The sequence below is a fragment of the Podarcis gaigeae genome (assembly GCF_964106915.1).
Source record: "Podarcis gaigeae genome assembly, chromosome: 1".
In the NCBI taxonomy this organism is placed as follows: domain Eukaryota; kingdom Metazoa; phylum Chordata; class Lepidosauria; order Squamata; family Lacertidae; genus Podarcis; species Podarcis gaigeae.
This window is the reverse complement of record NC_139678.1, coordinates 79,183,638-79,207,906: the sequence shown is the minus strand read 5'-3', so window position 1 is coordinate 79,207,906 and position 24,269 is coordinate 79,183,638. Positions and strand designations below refer to the sequence as shown.

Sequence of the window (24,269 nt, the reverse complement as noted above, 5' to 3'; positions counted from 1 at the left end):
CATTAAAACTATCGATCTAGATAGATACTGTACTGATGTAAACCGTGCCGCAAACAAAAAACGGAGATAGAGCTGATTAATATATACCTGCTTTTCTCAACTTCTTGTTTTTAACAATATATACAGAGGAGAATGGAGAAAAGGACCGGCATCAGCTTCCCCCTGCTGTTACAGAATTTTCAGCCTTTTTTCTCCTAACTAAGATGCTGCTTGGGCTAAGTTTGGATGCTGCTGGTTCTCTTCCTTACCCAAGAGATGTGCAAGGAGTTGGAAGGCAGGGCTTTCTTGCAACCTTTTCTCTTATATAATCTTATGAAGACTGTGCTTTGAATCCTCAGTGTGGTTTACATGAAGCCCCATGAAACAAAGTGGATGTAGTTTGCTAAAAATAATATCCCCTGTTTCAGGGTACATTTAAGGAACATAGTGGGTTTCCAGACAGGGACCTTATATTGCAAACAGGTCATCAAGTCCAATTTTTCCTGTGTGCATTTTTGGCATGTTAGCCTCTACACATTTCCTTTATTCGTTGCTGTTCTGCTGCTTGCTGAGCTTTGTAGAATGAGTTGGTATGTTTCCGTTACGCTGCCTTGTCTATCTGTTTTCCTTATTAATTAATTTGAAGGTATTTGGGCTGTTTTCCTGTCCATTTCCTCAGTTTCCAGGACTTTTTTTTGTTCTGGGCACGTGTCCAGCTATTTCTATACCTGTTTGTGAACAACTTAAACAAAAAAAACCTTTATCCCAGAAGTGAACAGGAGTAAATATTACCAGCCCAGTAGAGCAAACTAAATTATAGGAATCTGCTATGTTGCATGGCTGCTGCAATCTGCTGGCATAAAAACTCTTGATCGAAATCCTACAGTGTTGGCTAGGAGGGACTACAGTAACTGCCCAAGCTCAGTGAAGATAATGGACACTCATTTCATCCATAGCAACACCACCACCCAATCCTGGCACACTTTCTGCCTCCGCATGCATGGCCAGTCACACACACACACACACACACACACACACACACATGAATGAGCTTGCCAAAACATGACACTGGAAACAAACACATGCTCACATTGCAGCCCCTTCCCCAACCTGCATACTTGCAGCCAGCACTTCCACAGCATTCATGCCAAGAAACCATGCCAATATACACAAGGCATAGAGTCACAGAATTGTAGAGTAGGAAGTGACCTTGAGTGTCATCTAGTCCAAGCTACTGTGATGCATGAATCTATGTTGGTGAGTGGAGGGAGCTTTATTACAAGCATGGAAGTGAGTACACAGTCCACATGAGCAAAACAGTGTCAGAGACCTCAAGTACCCCTCTAGTGCCCCCGCACCCGGTCATGTGAAGCAGTGGAAGCAAGAACATGAGTGATGGCAATAATTTTGAACCAAATGTCAGTGGTTTGCAATAGTGACTTGTTAATTTGAGCAAAGTACAAATAAGAGCCTCCTGCCAACCTAGCAGTTCGAAAGCACGTCAAAGTGCAAGTAGATAAATAGGTACCTCTCCGGCGGGAAGGTAAATGGCGTTTCCGTGTGCTGTTCTGGTTCGCCAGAAGTGGCTTAGTCATGCTGGCTACATGACCCGGAAGCTGTATGCCAGCTCCCTCGGCCAATAAAGCGAGATGAGCGCAGCAACCCCAGAGTCGGCCAAGACTGGACCTAATGGTGAGGGGTCTCTTTACCTTTACCTTTACAATTAAGAGCAACACAAATAAGCTTTAAGGTAATTTTAATTTTAAGTAGAAATTTCATTTCCTTATCTTTTATGTTTGTGTATCTCATTGTATTGGCAGTGGCCTATGGCTGCAGGCTGTAAATATTGTAATCACTCGGGGGGGGGGGAGTACTGGAGGGATACCAGCCTATATCCCCCCGTTACTACATCACTAGTAGTGACCACATTAACCAGAGTGTCAGATTAGCACTGGGGAGACCCATTTTCAAATTCTGCCAGCCAAGAAGCTCACTAGGTGATCTTGGGCTAGTCGTTAGTGTTACGTATGTCACAGGATTTTTGTGAGGTTAAAGGAGGGGGCTATTTATGCCACCTTCAGTTCCTTGAAGGAAAGATGAAAAATAAAATAAACATATGCATATTGTGCAGATTTATGTTAAAGATTCTGAACTGTGTATTAGGCAAATTGAGACTGAGGACAATATGCAGATCACTTCATATTTGGGAAGAAGAGACCCCATATAGCTAATGACTGAAAGGTAACCTACTTAATGGGATTATTAGTGCTCTCTGGCTGTCTTGAGAGAGAAAACATTGAGCAGCATTAAAGTAGAAAAGGAAGTAATAGCAGACATTAGACAAGCTTTGGAAAGTATTAATGATGTGTGTAATTTCACTTTCCTGCTTCTTCACTCCTGAGCATAAATAAATGACTGTAAGTTACAATAATGAGCCCATCAGACTAATCCTGTGTATGAGAATTTACTGCAACACTAAAAGCCTTGTCTTCTAAAATAAACCCCTTTTTATCATGTAAGCTTCCAGTACTATAAAGAGCATTAAGAGGCACAAAGTAGTGAGTGTCTCTCCATGGCAATTCAGATGCAGGTGCCAGGATGTTCCTTCTGCTGAACGTGCTATAATAAAATTCTGTCTGTAGTAGATGGATCCTTTAATAGGAATTGCCATACTAACCCGGACGTGATTAGGACAAACCTCCGCTCCATTCATTCCACACAGACTGGATGTCAAACTCTGAATATTAAACAGCACACTGTTTAATGCCAGGGTCTCACCCACTCGGCATAATAGCTTTAATTCAAATTGGAAAGCAAATGATGTGAAGGCAAAACACCCTGAGATCTATTATATCAGGACAGAAAAGAAAACACTTTTGACATATAATTATTTGCTATAATTCTTAACTTTTTTTTAAGGAAACACCTCAGCTCCTGGAATGTGAGTAAGAATAACAACACTTTCCAGTTTGAAACATTTTGACTTTTGTGTAATTTACTCCAGTTTCTGAGGTTTTATTCTCAGTAATAGAACTGAGATCTCATTATGTATTTCCAAATATTTTAAAATATTTGTGCCAATAAAATATAGGAAATTATATGTTTAAAAAATGGACAGCAATAAGATCTAGCAATGTTTATTAGCCTAGTTCCACTACCAGCTGCTTGTACAATAAGGGCTTTCCTTTCAAAAAGTTCAACCGAGAAGCATTGCTGCAATTCTTCTAGGTACATTTCTTATCACTGTCCCTATCCACAGATGCTGCTACTGGAAATTCAGAGCGGATGCATGTTCCTTACATCTCTGAAATTAGCATTATCACATATGCGGACAAGCATGATGGTTAACCTTTTAAAATAGGGGTGGCTAACCTGTAGTCCTGCCCGAAGTGGTGGACTCCACCTGTCATCAGCCCCAGCCAGCATAGATGATATGTGTAGGCTGGAGGACCACAGGCTAGCCACCACTGCTTTAAGTGTTCCTGTGTCACAATACCCAATTACAAGTTGCTAGGTAGCTAACGTATCTAGTAATAATGATTTACCCTTCTATAGTGATAGAACAAAGCATTAGCACTGAGTGTTCGATAATATCGAGGTGATCCACTAAAGTTTAGTGACTCAACAGAGATGTTAACAACGGGTTCAGCACTCCTTTAGTTATAGTTAATCCATGCCAGGTGACTTCCCAAGCATACACCTGTGCCTCCCAGAATATATCACTGAAGCAGCAGTAAGCTTAACCTGGTGTCCAAAATATGTTGATGTCAGCATCAGGTGAACCTCAGGCCACAGCTGGAAAGGATCTCCCCCTTTTTGCCAGCTTCAGAAATTCTCTTAGAGAGGGAGGACCTGGAGAAGGACCTCAAATAATGAACACAAGATGTGAGTATGTTCAAATCTGGAACACTAATATAGGGTTAAGGAAGGATAAAAAGTAGCAGGATTGATATTAGAAAAGTAGCAGTATGCATTATATTCTGGAATACAACCAAAATTATAGAGAATATAGGAAAAATTCATAGATTTGTAGTATTGAGAAAAAAAGGTTTCCTTTTGCCCACACAGATTTTACTTTTAAAATCTATTATTATAAGAAACAAAAAGCATTACAACACATATTCATCATAAACACATCTAAACAACATAGTCATATATAACAATGCATTATAGCATCAAATCCCATGTGCAGGCAAGAAGAAGGATGTCTATATTGTATTGTTGCACTTCTCTGACATCCCGTTGTGGGGACTGTCCATAAACGTAGTGCCTCCAAACTCTGGAGTGCACCAAAGTAGGTATTAAAAGTAATATCTAGACCAGGGGTCAGCAACCTTTTTCAGCCATGAGCCAGTCCACCGTCCCTCAGACCATGTGGTAGGCCGGACTATATTTTGAAAAGGGGAAAAAAGAACAAATTCCTATGCCCCACAAATAACCCAGAGATGCATTTTAAATAAAAGGACACATTCTACTCCTGTAAAAAACGCTGATTCCCAGACCGTCCGTGAGAAGGCGATTGGGCCTTAGGTTGCTTACCTCTGATATAGTTTTTTGTCATTCAGAAGGCACCTTGCCAAATTGAAGTTTTCAAAATTAATACATTGGGGCCAGGGTGGTGAAGGAAAGAAGGAGCAAAATAGGAGTTTATGGGAAAGCTGTAGTCTATACGTGCATGCTCTTAGAAAAATAAAAACAATAATGTAACGAGGGGACTTTCAAGGTGTAGTGTCCCACTTCATATTAGCACTGCCTATAGTCACTGAAGAATTATGTTTTTTAATATCCTTTTTATTTTATTTTTTAGAACTCGGTACAACTTAACAAAAACATCACACACATTTTACAAAAATAAGAGATCGGTTGTAGTTTGCTCCACTTTCAGGACTCAGTGGGAGAGCATCTGTCTTGCATACAGAAGGTCCCATGTTCAATCTTCATTTAGGGCTGGGAAAAACTCCATGTGTGAAATCCTGGAGAGCTGTTGCCAATCAGTGTAGACAATATTGAGCTACATGGACCAAATGTCTGACTCAATATAAGGCAGCTTGCTATGTTCTTATGTAAGGCAGCAGTGAAGACCAACAACTGCATGTTGCATTAGTGGCCTATCCAGGATTCTGTTTTTGAAACATATTGTTCCTAAGGTTTCCATGTGGATTGCAAGACTACCCTGGTTAGTTACATGTTTAATAAAGTTATCTAACATCAGTTAGAAGGTGTCCTCATTTCCAGTTTATTTTCAACTCCCCTTATGGCCTGCATTGCACATGGTTTTTTTTTATACCAGAGCTATACCCAGCACCCTTTGATACAAAACCTCAAAGATAGGTCTCTCTATAAATGTAAGATTTCTGACTACTCTGTCCAAACTAAAATAAAGCCAGTCCAGTCTTTATGCTTAAAAGTTTTAAAAAGTTTATTGTATAAAATTTCATTTGATAAAAATTACACATTGCACAGTATTTCAGAGTAACTGTGTTTTCTTTAAAAGTACAACTTTAAACATTATGACACAAGAGCAGAAAGCCTAAGGAATTACAAATTGAATTAAGTTCCCTAATTCAATATGTAAGGATTTGTGTTAAAGTAATCCAGAGCCAAAGCTTCATATTGCTATAAGGCACAATTTTAAAGGCATTCCTTGAGCAAGATGCTTCCAGAATTACAGCATTATAGAGCTTCTCAAACAGATATGTTTCAGCTAGAATCCAAGTCCCATTGGCTTTCAAGGAATGAACATGTGATTGCTGCTGAAGCTTAACTTGCAATTAAATTTAGAATTTGTCAGAGAAAGGGGGGGAAAGGAAAAATATAGGTATTAGGTACGTAATAGGAATTTTAACTTTGCATGATCTTTTCAGTCAAAAGTACAAATTGCAAAAATGACTTCAGGAGCAAGAGAGTATAACTGCAATCATTGATATCCACAAAGGATTTTGCTGCGGATAAAAACAGGATAGAAGAGCCCTTTAGCATGTTACATCTTTACATTCTCAGTGCTATGATTTAGTTCCAATACAAGTAACTTAACAATACATGTAAGATGTAACATTCGCAAACAAGAACAAAAGAGAATCCAAATGTCAAGTTGATAAGTTACATATGAATATCAACATTAATTCAGCAGTTCTACCTAATCCATATAATAAAAGGTGAAGGGACACAAGTCATTTTAACTTACATCTAAAAGACATCCTGAAGCCTTAACATTTTTTGGATCAGGATTTTTTTAAATTGTGCTTTATTTCTGTGTGTTATTAGATACTTGATTGGAAAGAAGGCACAAGGGGTATGAAACAAAACAGTTTTTGCGGAATACATAACTGTCCAATGAAGCACAGCCTCTGTGCCTTTAGTGCTTATGCAGAAAAGTAAAAGTAAATTTCGTCAAGAGCAGCTTTTCTAACACGTGTAGCTCTATGATGCAACAGGCTGAAACTGCTAACCGAAGCCCAGTGTTCTGCTGTGTCCAAGAATGATGTATATACACAGTTCTATGAACAGCTGGCCTCTTTAGGATGAGTGAATTAATAAAGGAACTACTGTATATAATCTTTGTAAATGCACACACATCTTTGGATTGGTCAGAAACTGGGTTCTAACAGTATCATGAATTAAGAATCCAAGGGAAAATATACCTATTCTTGTGAAGTTTATGTGTCGGTACATCTGACCCCAAGTTATATGTAAAAAAAGTTGAGTGAGGTAATACAAACATTGTCACCTTTGAGGGGTTTCATTCATAGTTTCAGTGAGGGCAACTATCCTAGTGGCTCGCTGGAATGATAGAATCAAGAGTGTTTACAATATAGGTAAAGGCCTTAAAGTGCTTTTCAGATCTGAATTAAACTTCCCATCAGCTTTATGAGGTAGACAGTTAACTGGGTCCCTGTTTATAAACCAGCACAAAAGAAACTTTTATCAAATGGTGTACCATTAAAAAGCTAAAGGGAGTAATCTCTAAAAGGATGTCAGCAGATAAAGAAATTATGGAAACTTCAAAATAACAGTTCTCTTGAACTTTAAACAGCAGTTTGGAGGCTTTGATGCAAAACAAACAAACAAACAAAAAAGCCCCTATAAAAATAACTTTGCACATGTGCTGTTCAATTATACAAAGGAAATATATGTTATACAAACAATATATTTCTTTCCACTCAAAGAGCACCATCAAGGTAATGAAGGAAATGAAAAGCTATTAATATATATTCCTATGAGCCATGAGAGTTAAGAGATTTCATGTTGATTTATACTGTGAGTCTGAGACAGCTGAGAGAGTTTCATGGGCGTTAAGTGTCAAATCTGTTATGAGTGGTGGCAGCAGAACATGGAAGTTTGGTGTAACCAAAATTATTTTAACTTTATAGCAATAGAGTTATTTTATTGACAGTGCAAACACTCCTGCTTACTTCTGCCTCATGCTCTGACATGTGACATTGTTCCTACCCTGTAGTCTCCTAGGAACACTTGAATATTCAAAACAATCTTACCATGCAAGGCAATGGCATAGTTTCCTTTCAGTGAAGAGGTAAAATCCAAGAGCAGTAAGCAAAGGATCAAGCGACGCCTGCAGAGTTCAGCTGACATCTTCAAAGCCTACAGCACCATTCTTCTAGGTGCTTGGCTCGAGGATTTCTTCTCTTGATCCCAGCACTCTCATATGACGTTTCACTATACTTCTGTGGAGTCATCCATTCTTCTAAAATATATAGAAACAACTATTCTCAATTTCAGTTGGAGGATGCAGCATTTTAATTGCAAGGGGAAAAATGGCAAAGCTAAAGAGGTGTGGGCTTAACTAACACCTGGAAGGGAAGCCAATGAGGGTCCTTCCTATGCCATTTAAGCATTTAAAATAGAAAGGAGAATACAAGAATATTTAATTTCATATAAGAGAGCATGAAACCATCTCAGCTGTGGGGATAAAACAGAATTCACTGCCACCTGCTGTTTGGAACCACATTACAGAATGATACATCAAGGATTTATTTGCACATTGAACAAAAATATTCCCACAGGTCACTTCCAGGAGACAAACTGATGTAGGCATGATATACAGCAGGGTATGTTTGTGTCTTAAGCAGAGGAATCACGTCCGCTGAAGCCCTGGGAGTGATGGGGCTTGATAACATTCCCTTGCTCTCAGCTATGTGGCTTTTAAAAGACATCTGAAGGCAGCCCTGTTAAGGGAAGTTTTTAGTATTTGAGGTTGTATTGTGTTTTTACTATTTTTTGCAGGGGCAACCCAATCAGGTGGGTGGCATATTAGATTATGATGATGATGATGCAAAAAACACAGCAGTCACATCCCCTGTGTGAGTGATGGAACATCAAAAAGCTCCATTGTTCCCAGGGAGACTTGCCCTATTCTGTTGAAGAAGACCCACTGTACTGGCCATTCCAGACTCTGATGTCTGGAAGACTACTTCTGAAACTTTTAAAAAGGGATAGAGGGAACCATATGAAATGAACAGAGGAAGACAGCCCTGGAGCCCTTGGCTCAGTACTGGGTTCTGCAGGACTGTGGGTTCTATAGTAATTTATTGATCTAATCCAGGTCATGATCTGCTCTGATCAGATTAGTCCATTGTGGAATCAGAGTTCTGTGGATTTTTTTCTCCATCCCCATTGTAAATGAATACCCTAATAGGGCTCAACTTGGAAGTACATACAGGCTTAAATTAAACTAAATTTAAATGATAACGGTACAACAAAAAAAGCAAGTAAAATTAATCTCTGCTGCCATAACATCTGCTGTAATGCTATCCACTTGGGACTATTCCAGGCATCATCATTTTATTTGTATGCTGCCTTTCCATAGTTAAAATCATGCTAAAGGTGGCTTACAGCATGAAATGATTTACATTACAAACATAAAAAGTAATTATAAACAATAAATAAAATGCATCAGAAAGTACACAACCAAGCTGAACAATTTCCATATAAATCACAATAAGATCTGAAAATAGATATACCAAAAATATATAAATAACAAGAATCCCCCTCCCCAAACAACACCGCAGTTCAAGAGCCTGCTCCCTGTAGCTTTATTGTCCATTGTTTGCCTCTCAAGAAAATCGTACTTGGATAAAACACACACCTGAGTCTTTTCAACAGCCTTTCACGTTTTTGTTGTAGATGCAGGTTCTTAATGCCCCTGGGGACATCAGGCACAAACCAGGCTGCAATCAGTTTGATGCAAAGGGCCACATGCTGCAAAGAGCCAACAGAATCAGATTTTATTCCTTACAGGAGACATACTGCAATCACCATCTAATTTGTTCATTTAAGCAATTTATATACTGCTTGATTACAATAGTCCCTATGCCATGTAAAAGTAACTCAACAATACAATTGTTCGTCTAGATAATGACCAACAGTAAGCGAAGCAACCTGCTGTTCTTAACTGCTTTACATTGGTTCTTTTGGACACTTGTGTGTTTTACTACATCATGGCAAGTAAGCGTCATGGATCGACATTAATCTAAGTCCCTCCACTGACTGTGAAAGGACTGAACAGTCAATTATAAACCCACTATTAGGCCGTGTCCAGAGGAAATCTAAAGCGATGCCCCAATTATCATTCAACACAGACTTTCTGTTTAGTCCTGGGAAAGACAGTCAAGTCCATGTATAGTTGCCCCTCGCTAACTGGCAGAGTTTCTGTTCCTGGACTCAGAACACACTGAAAGAGATATTTCATCTCCAAAGTTAAGACGGCTTATAATGTCCAGTACCTGGATGGCAAACAACATAGAAACCTTATTTGCATGGACATACAGAGCTCTGTGGACAAAGAGTGAAACACAAAACTTAAAATAATTTAACAGTTCTACAAAATAAAAAGTTTCTCCATTCCCTATTGCCTGCTGCTTTGCCAAGTCCAATATTCTACAGAATGTGATCTGGCTGTTAGCAAGGGAATCATCTCTAAAAGGAACAGAGTATATTTATTTCTTCTCATATATGAAAGCTTTTTCAGAGTGCATTACTTTGAGAATGAGAAGCGTGGCTGGTCATACTTGGCTGAATGTGACCCAAGATTATTCCACAAATGTTGCCCTAAGCTATGATCAATGAAGTTACACTCTTAAGGAGCCTAAATGTAAATGTTCCTTCACACTCACATTTATTTTCAGCTGAAAACTAACATACTAGAGCTTTTACAACAAAAATACTTACTTCAAACAAGATAAGGAAGGAAAGGCGTGCTGCAAGAATATGCCAAAACTCAACAGTATGGCTGTAGTCCTCATTGTTCCTGTAATCTCGGTACCTACAGGAAGGGCAAAAGCAACACATAAATGCTGCAGTATGTATTGCCTATTTCAGAAATCCGGTTATTTGTTTGAAACGTGTTGTTTTTACTGTCTTCTTTTGACAACAAAGGATTGTGGTTGTCTTTGCTGCAACAGACTAACAGCCAGTGCTTTTTTTTCTGGGGATACACAGGGTTATGCATACCTCTAAACATTTTGTGAATCTTTGTACATTTGTCCATTTACTATATTTATTTTTCCTGATTTGAACTATAAAATGGTGATTTTCTTGAGTCAAAATGAGAGTACCCCCCAAACATTTTTTTTTAGAAAAAAAAGCACTGCTAACAGCTATTTCTTTGGATGTTTGCCCAATGTTTGCTCTTATGGGGAATTTACTGATATTTGTTGTTTTTGACTTTTGTAAACTGCTTTGGGGGCTTTATGAAGCAGAAAAGTGAGGTTAAAAAAAAAGTACTGTACAGTTTTCAGAAGCTAAATCAGATGGGAGAACAATAATCAGTACTGTTCAGTCATAAACTAGTACTAAGAGAGTACTGTCCTATCTATCAGATAGTAGGGCATCTAATACTGGGCAATACATGCAAGACTTTGAGATGTTAAAAACAATCAAATGCTTCTTTCCCTGCTTGCCACTCCTTCTTTCTGTCCCTCCTTCAAGAAAGTCTTGCTGCTACTTATATGAATGATGATGAAGTCTGTCAGCAAGCAGGGCTCCAACATGTCACTTGAAGTGGAGCCCCTCCCAGTCAATGTAATCATAAAGGACAGGATCAGAAGTAGAGCACTGGCAGGTTGCTTTTCCCAGCTAGCAGGTTCTGTGTTTCTGCCATGTCTACTCTGACACTGCAGTGAATATTGCAGGCAAGCCATGTTCCTCCCTTAAAGTAGAATTCATTTTCCTGCAACCACATCTGGAATTGGATCAGTAAACTGTGACTCCACACAGCATTTGGTTCAAACAGCACTCACTTTTGAGAATTATGTATCTTGGGAAAATATTTGTTGCAAACACACCTCAGGTGATCTATGGCTAATACTGTCTTCCACAAATATAAACCAATATAAAGTGTTGACTTTCAGGATTCAAAAATAAGGCTTTAGTTACTTCCACAAAAATAACAGATTTTCCATCCCCCACCTCCCCTGGTCTTCATACATACACATCTGTGTGACTGCAAAGGGAAAAGAATATAATCTCCAGAGTAGCCCAATGCTAGATTGAGTTTCTCCTCGCACACACACACAAAAGCTCCAACAGATAATATAAGCTCTGTTGAAGGGATGGAGGACTGCACCAATAACAATTGGGCTGTGGAAGTTTCATTGCTAAAGCTGAGGGCATGGAAACATCACCATACATTTGCCAGTACCTGCAGTGTGTTATCACATTCCCCATGGGATCTTTACGTTCTGGCAGATTCTCATGGTTCGCAAAGTCCTGGACGTTGAACACCGAAAGACTGTAGTTGATGTAACCTGCCAAACAACTATGGACAACAAGAAAAAAGTGACAATCAGATGGGGTGCAGTAGAGTCCCAGTTAAATTGTGCAGCTTAAAAGACTTTGGCAGGAAAATAAAATAACAAAATGTCAGCAATTGCTTGAAATCTTTGGTTGCTGGGCCTTTTGTTATTCAACTTGTTAGAATTTATTTATTTGTATATATTTTAGCAAATTTTGTTTGACTAGTAAATGTAAATATGGAGAATATTTGTATTCTTAGTGCTAAATTTTACATATTAAGTAATAAATTGAGAAGTTGGTGCTTTGTTTATGCACCTTAACTATTTTGTTAACATTTCCAGTTCCTTGTGAAAATGTCTAATTTTGATTTGGTGCCTATCGGAAGAGCTTCATTTTATAAAAATAAAATATTTATTGAGTACCTATCCCTACAAAAAAGCTCTTTTAAGACATTGGATTCTTAGATGTTCTAATGGAGGAGGTACTCTTCTTCAGTGCAATACTTTCTGCCCACAATGCATTCAAGTAATATGATCCAATAAATTGAGTCTAAACATTTATGCAGCCTGTAAAGAAAGGAGGGGGGATAAGGTAGGGAAGATGGATACTTAATCCCCCTACAACTCCTGGGTACAAACATCTTGAGTTGCAACAGGATGTTGAATCACCAGGGTAAAAAACTATTCTGCCAGGTGGTATTGCCAGAGCCCCTGTTAATACTCCAACCCAAGCCAGGAGAAACTCAGGGGGTTTCTGGACAGACATCCTTGGGATTCACAAAAACAAGAGGCAAAAAGTCCACTTTTTGACTTTTGAGCCCCAAGCCCACAAACTGCTCAGTAGCATAGTACCAAACAGCGAAGTACCAGATTTAGAGCCAAGTTTACTCCAATAAGATACACCAGGATAAACACAAAGCTTTATTAAGGAGGTTATAAGCACACACATAAGAACTCATTTCCAATAAGAAAGGACAATTAAGAAAAAGGCTAACGGTGTAAGTACACATTTGGGAATTCAAGCACAGAACAGAAAACAACAGAGCTAGCTTGCCTCACCCTAATACCAACCATTGGAGTCATGGACCGCATTGGACCAGCAAGCTGAATCCAGACACATGTGGATGTTGCAATCCATGAACTCCATCAAAATGGGGTGCCAAAATTAAAAAAAAACAATTTTATACGAAAAAACCCTGTATACAGAACAGCAGATACTGCTTAGCCAAGGAACATACTTCTCAGCACTAGAGGGTGTACGTGCTGGTTGGCCATGCAGCCATTAGTTTAATTTTTGAACAGTCATGGTGACCTTGATGCCATCTTACATTAGACACTCACAGGCAGCAAGATGAAACTAATTAATGAAACTTTCTTCCTCGATGAATACTGTATCCAGAATGCTGAGTAAAATCCCATTTTAAAATGAGCCAAAGAAAGGAGGATTAAATTACACAGCCTATAATTGAATAGTCTTCTATTTTTCTGTAGGGGGGGATTCAAGAAACAGAATGAAATATATTTTCTCTTTCTCACACACAGTATTCATAATATATGTTACACTTTTAAAATTGCCTCCTCCCTGCTTATCTCTTTTTGTCGAAAACTAAATTCCTCCTTTGCCTTAACTTCCCCACCCCTTTCTCCCTCCACAACAATGCATCACATACTTTATGAATGGTCTCATACAGAAAGACCTTTAGCAACAGAAGCTGCTTGTGTTCCATAACAATAAATTAATCTCTGAAGTAACCCCACAGAGAAAAAATTGTTCTCGAGACATGGTCATATTCAGTATCTCTTATCCTGCTAGCCTTAGCAAACTTTGCTGTTTAGCATTTGTCACGTATAACAAGTGTACACACAAGAAGAAACTGACTAACTGAATATATGCTATACTTGAAAGCTTCCAAAAGGACTCAAATGACACTCACTCTTTGCCTGTGTAATTCTTCTGTATGCAGGGGCTAGATGTGTATTTGTACACCTGCATTGGGATGAAGTCTGAGGTGATGGCAATTACCATACCATTGCCAATGACAGCTAAAATACCAATTGCCTCCAGAATCAGCAACCAGGTACCTGCAACAGGGGAGAAAATAAGAGAAACACATTCCCTCAAGCAGATGGCATTTGCCTCAACTTTAATTAACTCTCCCTCCTCTCCACAATCTAACAATGTAATATCCTTGTGCAGAGGACTGGTCAACTTCTTGCTTTGGACAGGGTCGTTTTTCCCCTGAAGGAGCAGATTTGTAGTCTGGGGTTGTTCCTGAATTCTTCTCTGTCAGGAGAGGCCTAGGTAACCTCAGTGGCTAGGAGTGCTTTTCATCAGCTTTGGCTGGTAGTCTTACCATTTCTGGCCCAGGATACCCTGACCGCTGCCATCCATTTGCTTGTAAGTTCCAGAGTGAATTTCTGCAATGCACTCTAAGTGGGGCTGACCCTGAGGCAGGCCCAGAAGCTGCAGCTAGGGATAAGGTAAAGTAAAGGGACCCCTGACCATTAGGTCCAGTCATGACCGACTCTGGGGTTGTGGCGCTCATCTTGCTTTATTCCATCTCGTCAAGGGAGCCGACGTTTGTCCGCAGATGTGGCCAGCATGACTAAGCCGCTTCTGGCGAACCAGAGCAGCGCACGGAAACACCGTTTACCTTCCCGCCGGAGCAGTACCTATTTATCTACTTGCACTTTGACATGCTTTTGAACTGCTAGGTTGGCAGGAGCAGCTAGGGATACAAGAAGGCAATTGTTTCTGTTCCAACTTGTCATCACAATGAGCACCATTTCCATTCCACTGCAGTTCAGTTTCTCCAAATACTATGTTATTCATCTTGCTGTCCGTAATTTATGTAATTATTTACAAAAGTTACACAAGTTATAAATTTACCATAATCAGTGATGTAATTATTTCCATACCATTCATTTCCATGAAAGGAAACAGAATTTAAAAGGACAGGGGGAGAATGATGATCAATTATGTATAATTTTTGAACTGAAAACAAAAACAACACGATTTGCTAGATTGATATATTTCCATTTCTGGTTTTTTTTGTTGGGTTTTGTTGGGATTTCCTAGCTGCAACCACTGCAAAAGCTGCAACCACTGCAAAAGCAGCAGCTCAATTGCTTATTGGAACAGAATACTGCCACCATGTTAGTCCACTGCTGAAAAAACTGCATTGCTTTTCAATTTGCTACGTTCAAGTTTCTGGTACAGGTATATAAAACCCTATACGGCATGGGAGCGTGATACCTAGAAGACTGACATACCCATTTTATACTCAACTGATGGCTGCACTCTGTAGGAGAGGGTATCATCTCATCAGGAGGTCTGTTCCATACAACATAGAAATTGGGCCTTTAGTGTGGAAGCACCTAACCCTTGGAACTCCTTACCATTATGTATCAGAAAAGTACAATCTCTCCTGATTTTTGGCCCCTATTGAAGATGTCCTTTTTTCAACAAATCTCTTAAGTGAAGATTTATGTCCCAGTCTAGATCCAACATGTATTTTTTTCTGTTCTTTTAATTATTAAATCACTTTGGACTAGTTCACAGAAAGCAATTCATAAACAAAATGAAATAAATAAGATTAAATTAAATGGTAGCTCAGTAGGTTAGGTTCCAGCCCCAGGCTCTAAAATTTCCAATTCAAGCCCCAGAGTCCCTTACACTGGGCTTCTCTCTTTGGCTCCTTTCCCCATTTTCATTGAGTGTTGAATCCAGCAACTCACAGAACTCCTATGGGAACTGCCTCCTTTACATTTCTGTCACAGGTTTCTGTACAAGCTACACTGACCCACAGTGACGGTTTCTTAACATCTTCTTCCCCCTAGAGTTTTGTGGTCCAAGTATAGCTTGAGTGGTAGAATACACTTCATCTACCCCAGTGCCCCTGAAACCTGTACATACTCTTTCCATTCCCCATCCCCTGAGTAAGCTCTTAATTCAGCTCCTTCCATAAGTAATCTACCACTTTGAAAAGAGTTAAGTATGACCACTAATAATATTGGGGTAAAATGAAAGCCTCTCCTCAGAGGTCTGAAGTAGAAGCCCCTTTCCCTAATCCTCAGCTTACCAATATCATTTGCTGTCCTGGGAACCATGCGCCTCTGCAATCTCACCATCTTGATAGCATCTAGTCGAATTTCGATGAGATTGTTGATAAAGGCCAGGAGTGGAGCAAGGGGAAAGGCAGCCACAAAAATAGTGGTGAAGCTGTACTGGATCACTGAGGATTTAAAAAGAGAACACTGAAAAGAGGCAGTAAACAAAAGGAGAATGTTTAAGTCATTATTACATTTGCTGGGCCAGAGTTTGCACATGGCTTCTAAAACAATATAAGTAGTTAAGAGACATTTAAGGAAATGGAAATTTCAGAACAGCAAGAATTGGGTGTCCTAAGTATCTTAAAAAGCTAAGAAAAACTACTCAAATCAGCAAAAGTGAATAGAATATATGAAGGATGCTAATAGGCCAGTGTCAGGAATTTTTCAGTGTTTGTTTTTAATTGCATAGAGGAAACAGAGTCATGTTGCAGGCCCTAACATTCTCTTTGTAATCTAGATAAAACAAGCATATACATTTTTCAGTGAGCTGAAGTTTTGATAGAAGAAGTGTTCATTTTTTGTGCACATACATCAAAACTATCATCTCTATTCAAAGATTTCAGAAACCTGTTTGACCCAAGGCAATAGAGGGAAAGGAAAAAAATGACTGTACAACTGTTATAACACTCCACTTCAATCTGTTTGAAAACCATCAGCCAATCTAGTTTGGCCAAATACCTAGCTAGCTTACTAATGTAATGGGAGTGCCAATGACAGAATGTTGAGTCCTGTCCCAATTTAGCCTAGCATTTCACCCTTACCAAAAGCTTTCAGTTGAATTTCACTTACTCATTTCCAGAAATTCATCAAACAAACTGAAGACATTGACTTCATTAAGGTTATAGTTCCACAGCCATTCCTCCTTGCATGGGTCCCGAGCACTCTCCTCCATATGAACCCTGTTGTTGCTTTTGGGATTTCTGAACAGCAGTTTGTACTTGTAGCGTATCCAGCTGCAGGGGTAAACACAAGTGTAAGCGAGATAAAACAAGTTTCTAAGTACAAGACCTGCAAGCTGTCAAAGACCTATAAGAGGACAATAATGTAGTCCATGCTGGAGCTCCCTTTATAACAGGGCAAATTGCCCTGGGTCTTCAACTTATTAGTACATATTGCCCAAAGTCAGTGCAACAAACAATGTTGCATATGTAAATATTCCTCAAGTCTTCATAGGCGAGTCTTGGCCACACACCACCCTGCCTTACTCTGGTCCCATATCCTGTTCCTACTTCTTATTCCCCCAAGTACATGACTGAGTGAAAAATTCCTGTTTCCAGCATGGTAAGCATTGTTCCCTGGGAAGAGGGACTGCTTATTAAGCAGTTCCGGAAATTGTAGCTCTTTGAAGGGGATAAGAATCTCTTAACAACTCTTAGCATCCTTAAACTACACTTCCCAGGATTCTTTGGGGGAAGACATGACTGTTTAAAGTGGTATGAAACATGGTCTAAGAGAAAATTATATGAAAATGATATACCGATGGTATCTAACATCAAGTAAATTGGCAAAAATGTATAAATCTAAATTAAATAAGTGTTGGAAATGTAAAAAGAAAGAAGGTTGTTTTTATCATATGTAGTGGTCTTGGAGTAAGGTTAAAGCTTACTGGGAAATGATATATAATGAAATGAAAAGGATGTTTAAAATAACGTTTGTAAAAAAAAAACAGAAGCCTTTCTTTTGGGAATTATAGGGACAGAACTACCTAAACTACAGAAATTTATTCATGTATGCTACTACAGCGGCAAGAATGTTACTTGCCCCAAAATGGAAATAAGCAGAAGTTCCAGCAAAGGAAGAATGGATACAAAAACTTAAGGAATATGAAGAAATGGCGAAACTTAACGGAAGAATAAGAAATCAAGATAACAAACTTTTAATAAAAGAATGGGAATGGTTTATTGAATATTTACAGATAAATTGTAAACAAATAAGAACATTAGCAGGATTATTGTAATAACCTGCATTTTCATAAAAGTATATATTTAAAGAAGATGAACAAATGAGCAAATAAGTTAATTTGGATATGCAGAAGATATTAAAAATAAATTTAAGGAACTGCAGAAAGAGGGGGAAGGAAGTCAAGCTTTGAAATGTCAAAATGATTGTAAAATCAGTGAAATGTATAAACCTGAAAAGTATAAATAAAAAATTAAAATAAATAAAGTGGTATGAAACACCTTTAAATGTATAGTGCTGATACAACCTATCTGGCTCTTAGGCCTCTCCCCAAGCCACATACAAGTCACACCCTTCTCTAGTCCTGCTCCACACCCTCTTCAAGTGCTTATGTAGGTGGGTGTAGAAATCTGTGACTCTTAGCATCACACAGCAGGTTATATTCCACTCAAGAATCACATCCGCTGCTCTACCACTTTTGCTTCTATAGCCCCTTCACACTACTTGCATGTGGCCCCCCTAAAGATTATCCACAAGAGAATGTGATCTTTGGACTGAAAAGGATTCTTCACCATTTCTCTGTCCTAAATTAGATGATTCAGACAAAAGCCAGGCCACATCTTGCCAGAGAACAGAATTCCCAACACTCCAAGCCATTAGCCAACCTGATCTGAAGAAACAGAACTGCTCCCTAGTCCCAAGTGCAGCAAGCTCTGACTTTCCACAAGGGCGAAACACAATTTGCCAAATATTTCCCACAAAAGGAATTGTTATACTGGCACGCAAGCCAACCCCTTACTATATTCTCACTCCAGCTGTGACAGTCTGTGATGCTCCAGGGGGAAAGAGGGTCTGGATCTAACCCCAAGGACCAGATCATGCTAACTATGCTGACTTACGGCAACATGAACTCCACAAAGTTACTCAGTGTTTGCTTTAATGTCATGATTACGGCCATCTGGATGAAGAGATCTACAAGGCAGCCGCTGGGGTGGCACTGGAAAGAACAAGAGAAAGATAGTTTGCATCTGAAGGTCACAGATTCCAAAGTCATTTTTAGGTATTTGCATTTTAAAAATTATCACAGAGGAACTGCCAGGAAAGGCTGCATGCCTGCATCATTGTAATGTGATGCAATACATCAACAGTAATGCAAAGCTCTAGGGAATTTCCACTATTCATTTCATGTATATGTATATTGAGCTCATACAGGCTTGCTACCATTTTTTTGGATGTATTTTTTGTAATGATAAGACTTTTAAAAACTGTTTTTGAGGCTGTATTTTAAATGGTTGTAACTTGCGCTGGGACTTTGGGGCAAAGGACAGGCAATAAATTAAATAATAATAATAAATTTGTATCATATAGGAATCTCTGGATGCAAACAGAATGAAGTAAGTGTGAGCTATGAGAACCAGAATGGTGGTCTGCTTGCACTGAATATAATAATGCCCCACAAACTTATTAGTCATAATATTTTTAAACTGTCTTCAACCTGGGGATTCCCAGGAAGATGGATTAGAAAATATTTGGGGAAGATGAAAGAGAAGGCCTGGGCAATTATTTTAATGAACAGGATACCAGGTGGGGAGGTAGGGGAAGACATCATTGCAACAAAGGAACTTACTTCTTCCAGTCTCCACTTGCCGCCCACACGTACATAGTCCCCTGGACGACCATTAATCCTAACAAGAAAATACAATTGAGATACAGTCAGTTGCTATTTATAGTTTTGATAACCACACAGTTTGGAAGATAATAGTCACAATGAGTAATGAAGATGCAGTAGAGCAGTAGATGCAGTAGCGCCGAGGGCCTTCTGGCGGTTCTGGCGGTTCCCTCATTGCGAGAAGCAAAGCTACAGGGAACCAGGCAGAGGGCCTTCTCGGTAGTGGCGCCTGCCCTGTGGAACGTCCTCCCATCAGATGTCAAAGTGATAAATAACTACCTGACATTCAGAAGACATCTTAAGGCAGCCCTGTTCAGGGAAGTTTTTAATCTGTGATATTTTAGTGTATTTTTGGTTTTTATGGAAGCCGCCCAGAGTGGCTGGGGAAACCCAGCCAGATGGGCGGGGTACAGATAATAAATTATTATTATTATTATTATTATTATAGAGCTAAAAAGCAGCATCTCAACCAACAGAAACTAAAGTAGTAAGAAGGACAGAGAGCAAGGGTGGCTGTTAGAGTTACGGATAAACACTCTGTTTTTAGAACACAGGCCTTCAGTTTTGTCAGAGATGCACTACAGCAAGCAAAAAATGCAGGACTAACGCATTGCCTCTGTATCCCCCTTCTTGCAGCATAATTCATATAGGAATTTTAAAATAAATAAAATGCCCTATTAGCCCTCACACAAACTATGGGAAGAAAGCCACCATTGTTCCCTTTTTATAGCTGCACATCTAAAGCAGGAAGAAAGTGGTAAAGATTTAATTCAAATCCAAGTCACCTGATCCAAATTTAACACCCTCACCAGTGGGATACACTGAACTCTCCATTCTTTGCTATTTGAGTTTACCTCCCAAGGAAGAAAGCAACGTAGATCACAGAAGAGAAGTGGGTGAAGAACTGGAAGGTGAAGAGTTTGACGGTGAAGTTTTTCTCACGCTCAGTGAATGTTCTTGGCTTCTCTGGAAATAAGATCATGGACACCAAATTTAGCTGTGGCACCTGGCATTCCCGTTCTTATTTTTATGTATGCCTTATTCTATGCACCAAGTCACAAAATGCATTCATGATAGGGCAACCTTTTACTTATCAAGTCAAACATATTTCATATAGATGAAATAATGTATATAGCATGGATATTTTCTTACCCATATCGCAGAGGTACAGCGCTACATGTCTGTTCACCTACAACAGACAAGAGGCAAACAGAGCAATATGATACACCAGAAAACAACTGCAAGACAGATTGCTGGAAAATATCACTATGTTTGCTCCATACCTTGCTCATTATGATGATAGTTAAATAATGCAACACAGCCCCTGTCATCACTGCCATGGTACTGGCTCGTTCTCGGAAAAATTCTGAGTAAGACTGAGTAAAGATGACTGTCACCACGACCCTATAGATGACAAGTGCATGGGCAATACCAATAATCACGCAGATCTACAAGGCAAGAATGTATTGTTAGAATTATAAAGCAGCTGGGGCTGTGCAGGAGGGCAGTAAACAACAGGTTAACGCCCCCACTGCTCTAGGGCAGGCAGGATCACAAGGCATCAAAATGATTGCCACTGCCAGCTCCTGAGTCTTTAGACTCAGCTATGCTGCTGCAAATAAAATGTTTTAAGTGTGTTGTAAAGTGCAATATACAAATGTGACACTAGATGGCGATGGTGAGCTATGGCACATTCAATACATTTTCCAAAACTTTTTTTAAAAAGCATTTTCACAGCGTTTTTCATATGTGTGTAGATTCCACCTTTGTCTCTTTCTCCAGTTCTGACCGCATCCAAGCCAGAGACAGAACAAGCAGACAACATATGAACAAAGACAAAGGCAACCTAAGAAAGAAACAATTCAAAGTAATCCCCTGACCTAACATGACACAAACCAGTGGGACTTGCCTAAGCTAAGCCTGATAAGGGATGGACATAGAAAGTGGCTCTCCTAGAGCGGCAGGAGTACCTGTCATGCCCAAGCACACTGGTCAATTTTGTGGAAGATTCAGTCAAACCTAACAATGCCTATTTTCTAGTTAATATATGATGGGGTTACAAACCACAGAGTTCTTATTGCTAGAATAGACTCAGTTAGGTCACACCTAACAGGAAGCATGTTCCTGTTCCCCTCTCTCTCTCTCTCTCTCTCTCTCTCTCTCTCTCTCTCTCTCTCTCTTTCTTTGTTTGCTGTGCCTTAACTTAGCTCGCAGACATGTGTCTGCGTTATACTTGCATTATTTTATTGTTGCTGCATGAAGAAAATGCATGTTGGAGATCAAGAAACTGCACGTAAACCATTTTAAACTTCCTTTGCAGTTTGTGGTCTACTTACTGAAAAAGGCAGTCAGCTGCTAAATGCAGCTGAATGCAATAAATAATGTTTAATAGTCTATGTACCTACGCTTCACTAAACTGCTTGAGGATGGGAATTAAATTCTGCTAGGGGCTTTCTTCCACCAAAAAGATAGCAAAGCACCACATTTTAAAAGCAGGCACCTGGCATTGTCCTGACCCTGCATCAAGTTTTGGAGATGCAGCACAAGATCCTGCCTTTTTAGAAAAATAATTTTTTGAAGCTTTAAACTAGGTGCTGGGAACCTTTGGCCCTCCAGATATTTCTGAACTACAGTTCCCTAGCAAGCAGAACCAATGGCTACAGATGATGGGAGGTGTAGGTATGCAACATCAAAGGTTCCCCTCCCCTAATTAATCTGCTAAGAATGATACTGTTGATTGCTCTTCAATGGGAAAGCTGCACAGTATTTAACCATCTGATTTCTGCTCAGATTATATACAGTGGTACCTCAGGTTACATACGCTTCAGGTTACAGACTCCGCTAACCCAGAAATAGTCTTCAGGTTAAGAACTTTGCTTCAGGTTGAGAACAGAAATTGTGCTCCGGTGGCGCAGCAGCAGCAGGAGGCCCTATTAGCTAAAGTGGTGCTTCAGGTTAAGAACAGTTTCAGGTTAAGTACGGACCTCCGGAACAAATTAAGTACTTAACCAGAGATACCACTGTACTCATTCTGGAGGTATTTGTCAAAACTTTATTGCCACGTCTTGTAAAACACTAGGAAAAGAACATATGTGATGCTTGCTATGCTGCATTATAAAGAGACATGAAATAAAAAAGCACAAGAAGTCTTCTGAAAGATCCGCTTTCCTGCAAATGAAATTTTCCAATCTCAACTCAAGAATTTTGCCCCTTGTGCTGTAGGATGGCTTAACAATGCACCATACACAAGCCAACATTTAAAATGCATACCAGAAGTGCACTACAAAAATAGTAACCACATACCATAAGCCCAACTAAGATGAGTACAACAGTGCTGCGGATGTAAGAATGCTGGTGCAGCGGGGAAGCCGTTTCTGGGTTATTGATGAGTTCCATAGCCAGTTCCTCCTAGAAACAGAAATACAGCCACACTGACAGGTCCTTAGAATTCATAACTTCTCTGGCTCACGAGAGGAGCCATGGGTTAAAATATTTCATGAACACCATCCCTCATGGCTCACCTGTTTTGTGATTCTGGCAGCAACAACAATCACATTTGCTGCTGATGCTGGGTGCAAGATGCTAGTATGGAAAGAGAAACCATTGCCCTTATTTCAATTTGACTGTGATGACGTCTGCATCCAATGAGATGATGATGACGACTGAAACCAGAATTAAAGTGAAGACAATGTTTCCTCCTTCACACTGGCATTTTGTAGGTTTAAAAAGCAAACAAAACCACAATATCTAACAACAATGTGAAGTCAGATTGCCACTACTGCCACGTTTGGCCCTGACCTTGCCTGTTTGCAAGACCCCTCACAAAATGGCTGAAATACCCTCAACCCCAACCTCTGAACAAGTTGAGGAGGGAAATACTCCAGCTACTACTGAGATCCCCTGGCAGAATTATGACTCTTTAGGACTTTCGTATCCATTCTGACCTGGATATGAAACTATTTTAGCCATCTGTGCCAAATTATATGCAGGGTCTACTGGGAAACTTTTTCTGTCAAAACTGAGATACACACAGGTTAGGGTTGCCATATTTCAAAAAGTGAAAATCCGGAAACAAAAGTTGTTGAGCATTTTTTTTTGCAGTTTTTAAAAAGTTTTTGAGCTATTTTTAATAAACTTTGCCAAAATCTACACTCCCAACATGGGTCACCATGGCCCCTGTTAACAATTTATTTATTTTTAAAGTAGTCTCCTTGACATCAGTTAGTGACAAACCAAGTTGTCTAATACTAAGTCTAGCCCAGTATTGTCTAAGAGCTCTCTAGGAAGTTGTTCCCAAACTAGATATCCAGACTCCACAGTGGCTCCCTAAAGATATATCTATGGTAGAAATGCTATTTTGTGAAGATGAAGATGCTGGAAGGCTTGAGGCATGATTTCTTGGTGATGATACAGAGCAGAGGTCTCCCAGGAGCCAAAGTGCAATGGCAAAATGATTGGAAAGTTGGGCTCAAGTCAGTGCCACCAAGAATTGGTCGCTGATATAACAAAAGGTACTGATGCCCTGCAGGTGAAGATCATGACCCTTGAAATCATATCAAGTCCAAAGGGCAGGACCCAAACCTGAAGAGATTTTCCTCACAGCCATGGGCAGCAGTAAATACATTTCTTCCTGTTCAGAACAAGAGTAGGACTGCCACAGTGAACATATATATAAAGATGGCTATATGAAAGAGTTAACCTTACCTCTTCTTCATCCCACAGATACAACTTCCAGTTACTGACAACTTCAGCTCTCCTCCTCTTCCACAACTCCAAGAATACAGTGGCTATAAATTTAGAATCAAAACACAGAATTGAATATATACAGGATAACAAAATCATCCTGTCTGTCTTCTTAC

General features: G+C 39.5%; 2 protein-coding genes across 3 annotated transcripts in view; both read right to left on the bottom strand.

Annotated features, from left to right (window-relative positions):
* SIGIRR (single Ig and TIR domain containing) overlaps nucleotides 1-3,627 on the bottom strand; it is a 39,522-nt gene extending 35,895 nt beyond the window's left edge. Inside the window, exon 1 of the mRNA XM_083757073.1 lies at nucleotides 3,352-3,627. The gene's annotated coding sequence lies outside the window, so the exon portion shown is untranslated. The remainder of the gene's footprint in view (nucleotides 1-3,351) is intronic.
* Nucleotides 3,628-5,380: 1,753 nt separating this feature from the next.
* Nucleotides 5,381-24,269, bottom strand: part of ANO9 (anoctamin 9) — a 37,376-nt gene continuing 18,487 nt past the window's right edge. For both annotated transcript variants that reach the window (XM_083756772.1, XM_083756773.1), the window contains 14 exons: nucleotides 24,115-24,197; nucleotides 22,714-22,818; nucleotides 20,694-20,858; nucleotides 20,563-20,599; nucleotides 20,265-20,376; nucleotides 19,369-19,426; nucleotides 18,641-18,738; nucleotides 16,632-16,795; nucleotides 15,812-15,964; nucleotides 13,664-13,811; nucleotides 11,636-11,752; nucleotides 10,165-10,258; nucleotides 9,083-9,195; nucleotides 5,381-7,681 (listed from right to left, as the gene is read on the bottom strand). In XM_083756772.1, coding sequence (XP_083612898.1) covers nucleotides 7,654-7,681; nucleotides 9,083-9,195; nucleotides 10,165-10,258; nucleotides 11,636-11,752; nucleotides 13,664-13,811; nucleotides 15,812-15,964; nucleotides 16,632-16,795; nucleotides 18,641-18,738; nucleotides 19,369-19,426; nucleotides 20,265-20,376; nucleotides 20,563-20,599; nucleotides 20,694-20,858; nucleotides 22,714-22,818; nucleotides 24,115-24,197 — 1,475 coding nt within the window. In that variant the 3' untranslated portion in view covers nucleotides 5,381-7,653. The remainder of the gene's footprint in view (nucleotides 7,682-9,082; nucleotides 9,196-10,164; nucleotides 10,259-11,635; nucleotides 11,753-13,663; nucleotides 13,812-15,811; nucleotides 15,965-16,631; nucleotides 16,796-18,640; nucleotides 18,739-19,368; nucleotides 19,427-20,264; nucleotides 20,377-20,562; nucleotides 20,600-20,693; nucleotides 20,859-22,713; nucleotides 22,819-24,114; nucleotides 24,198-24,269) is intronic.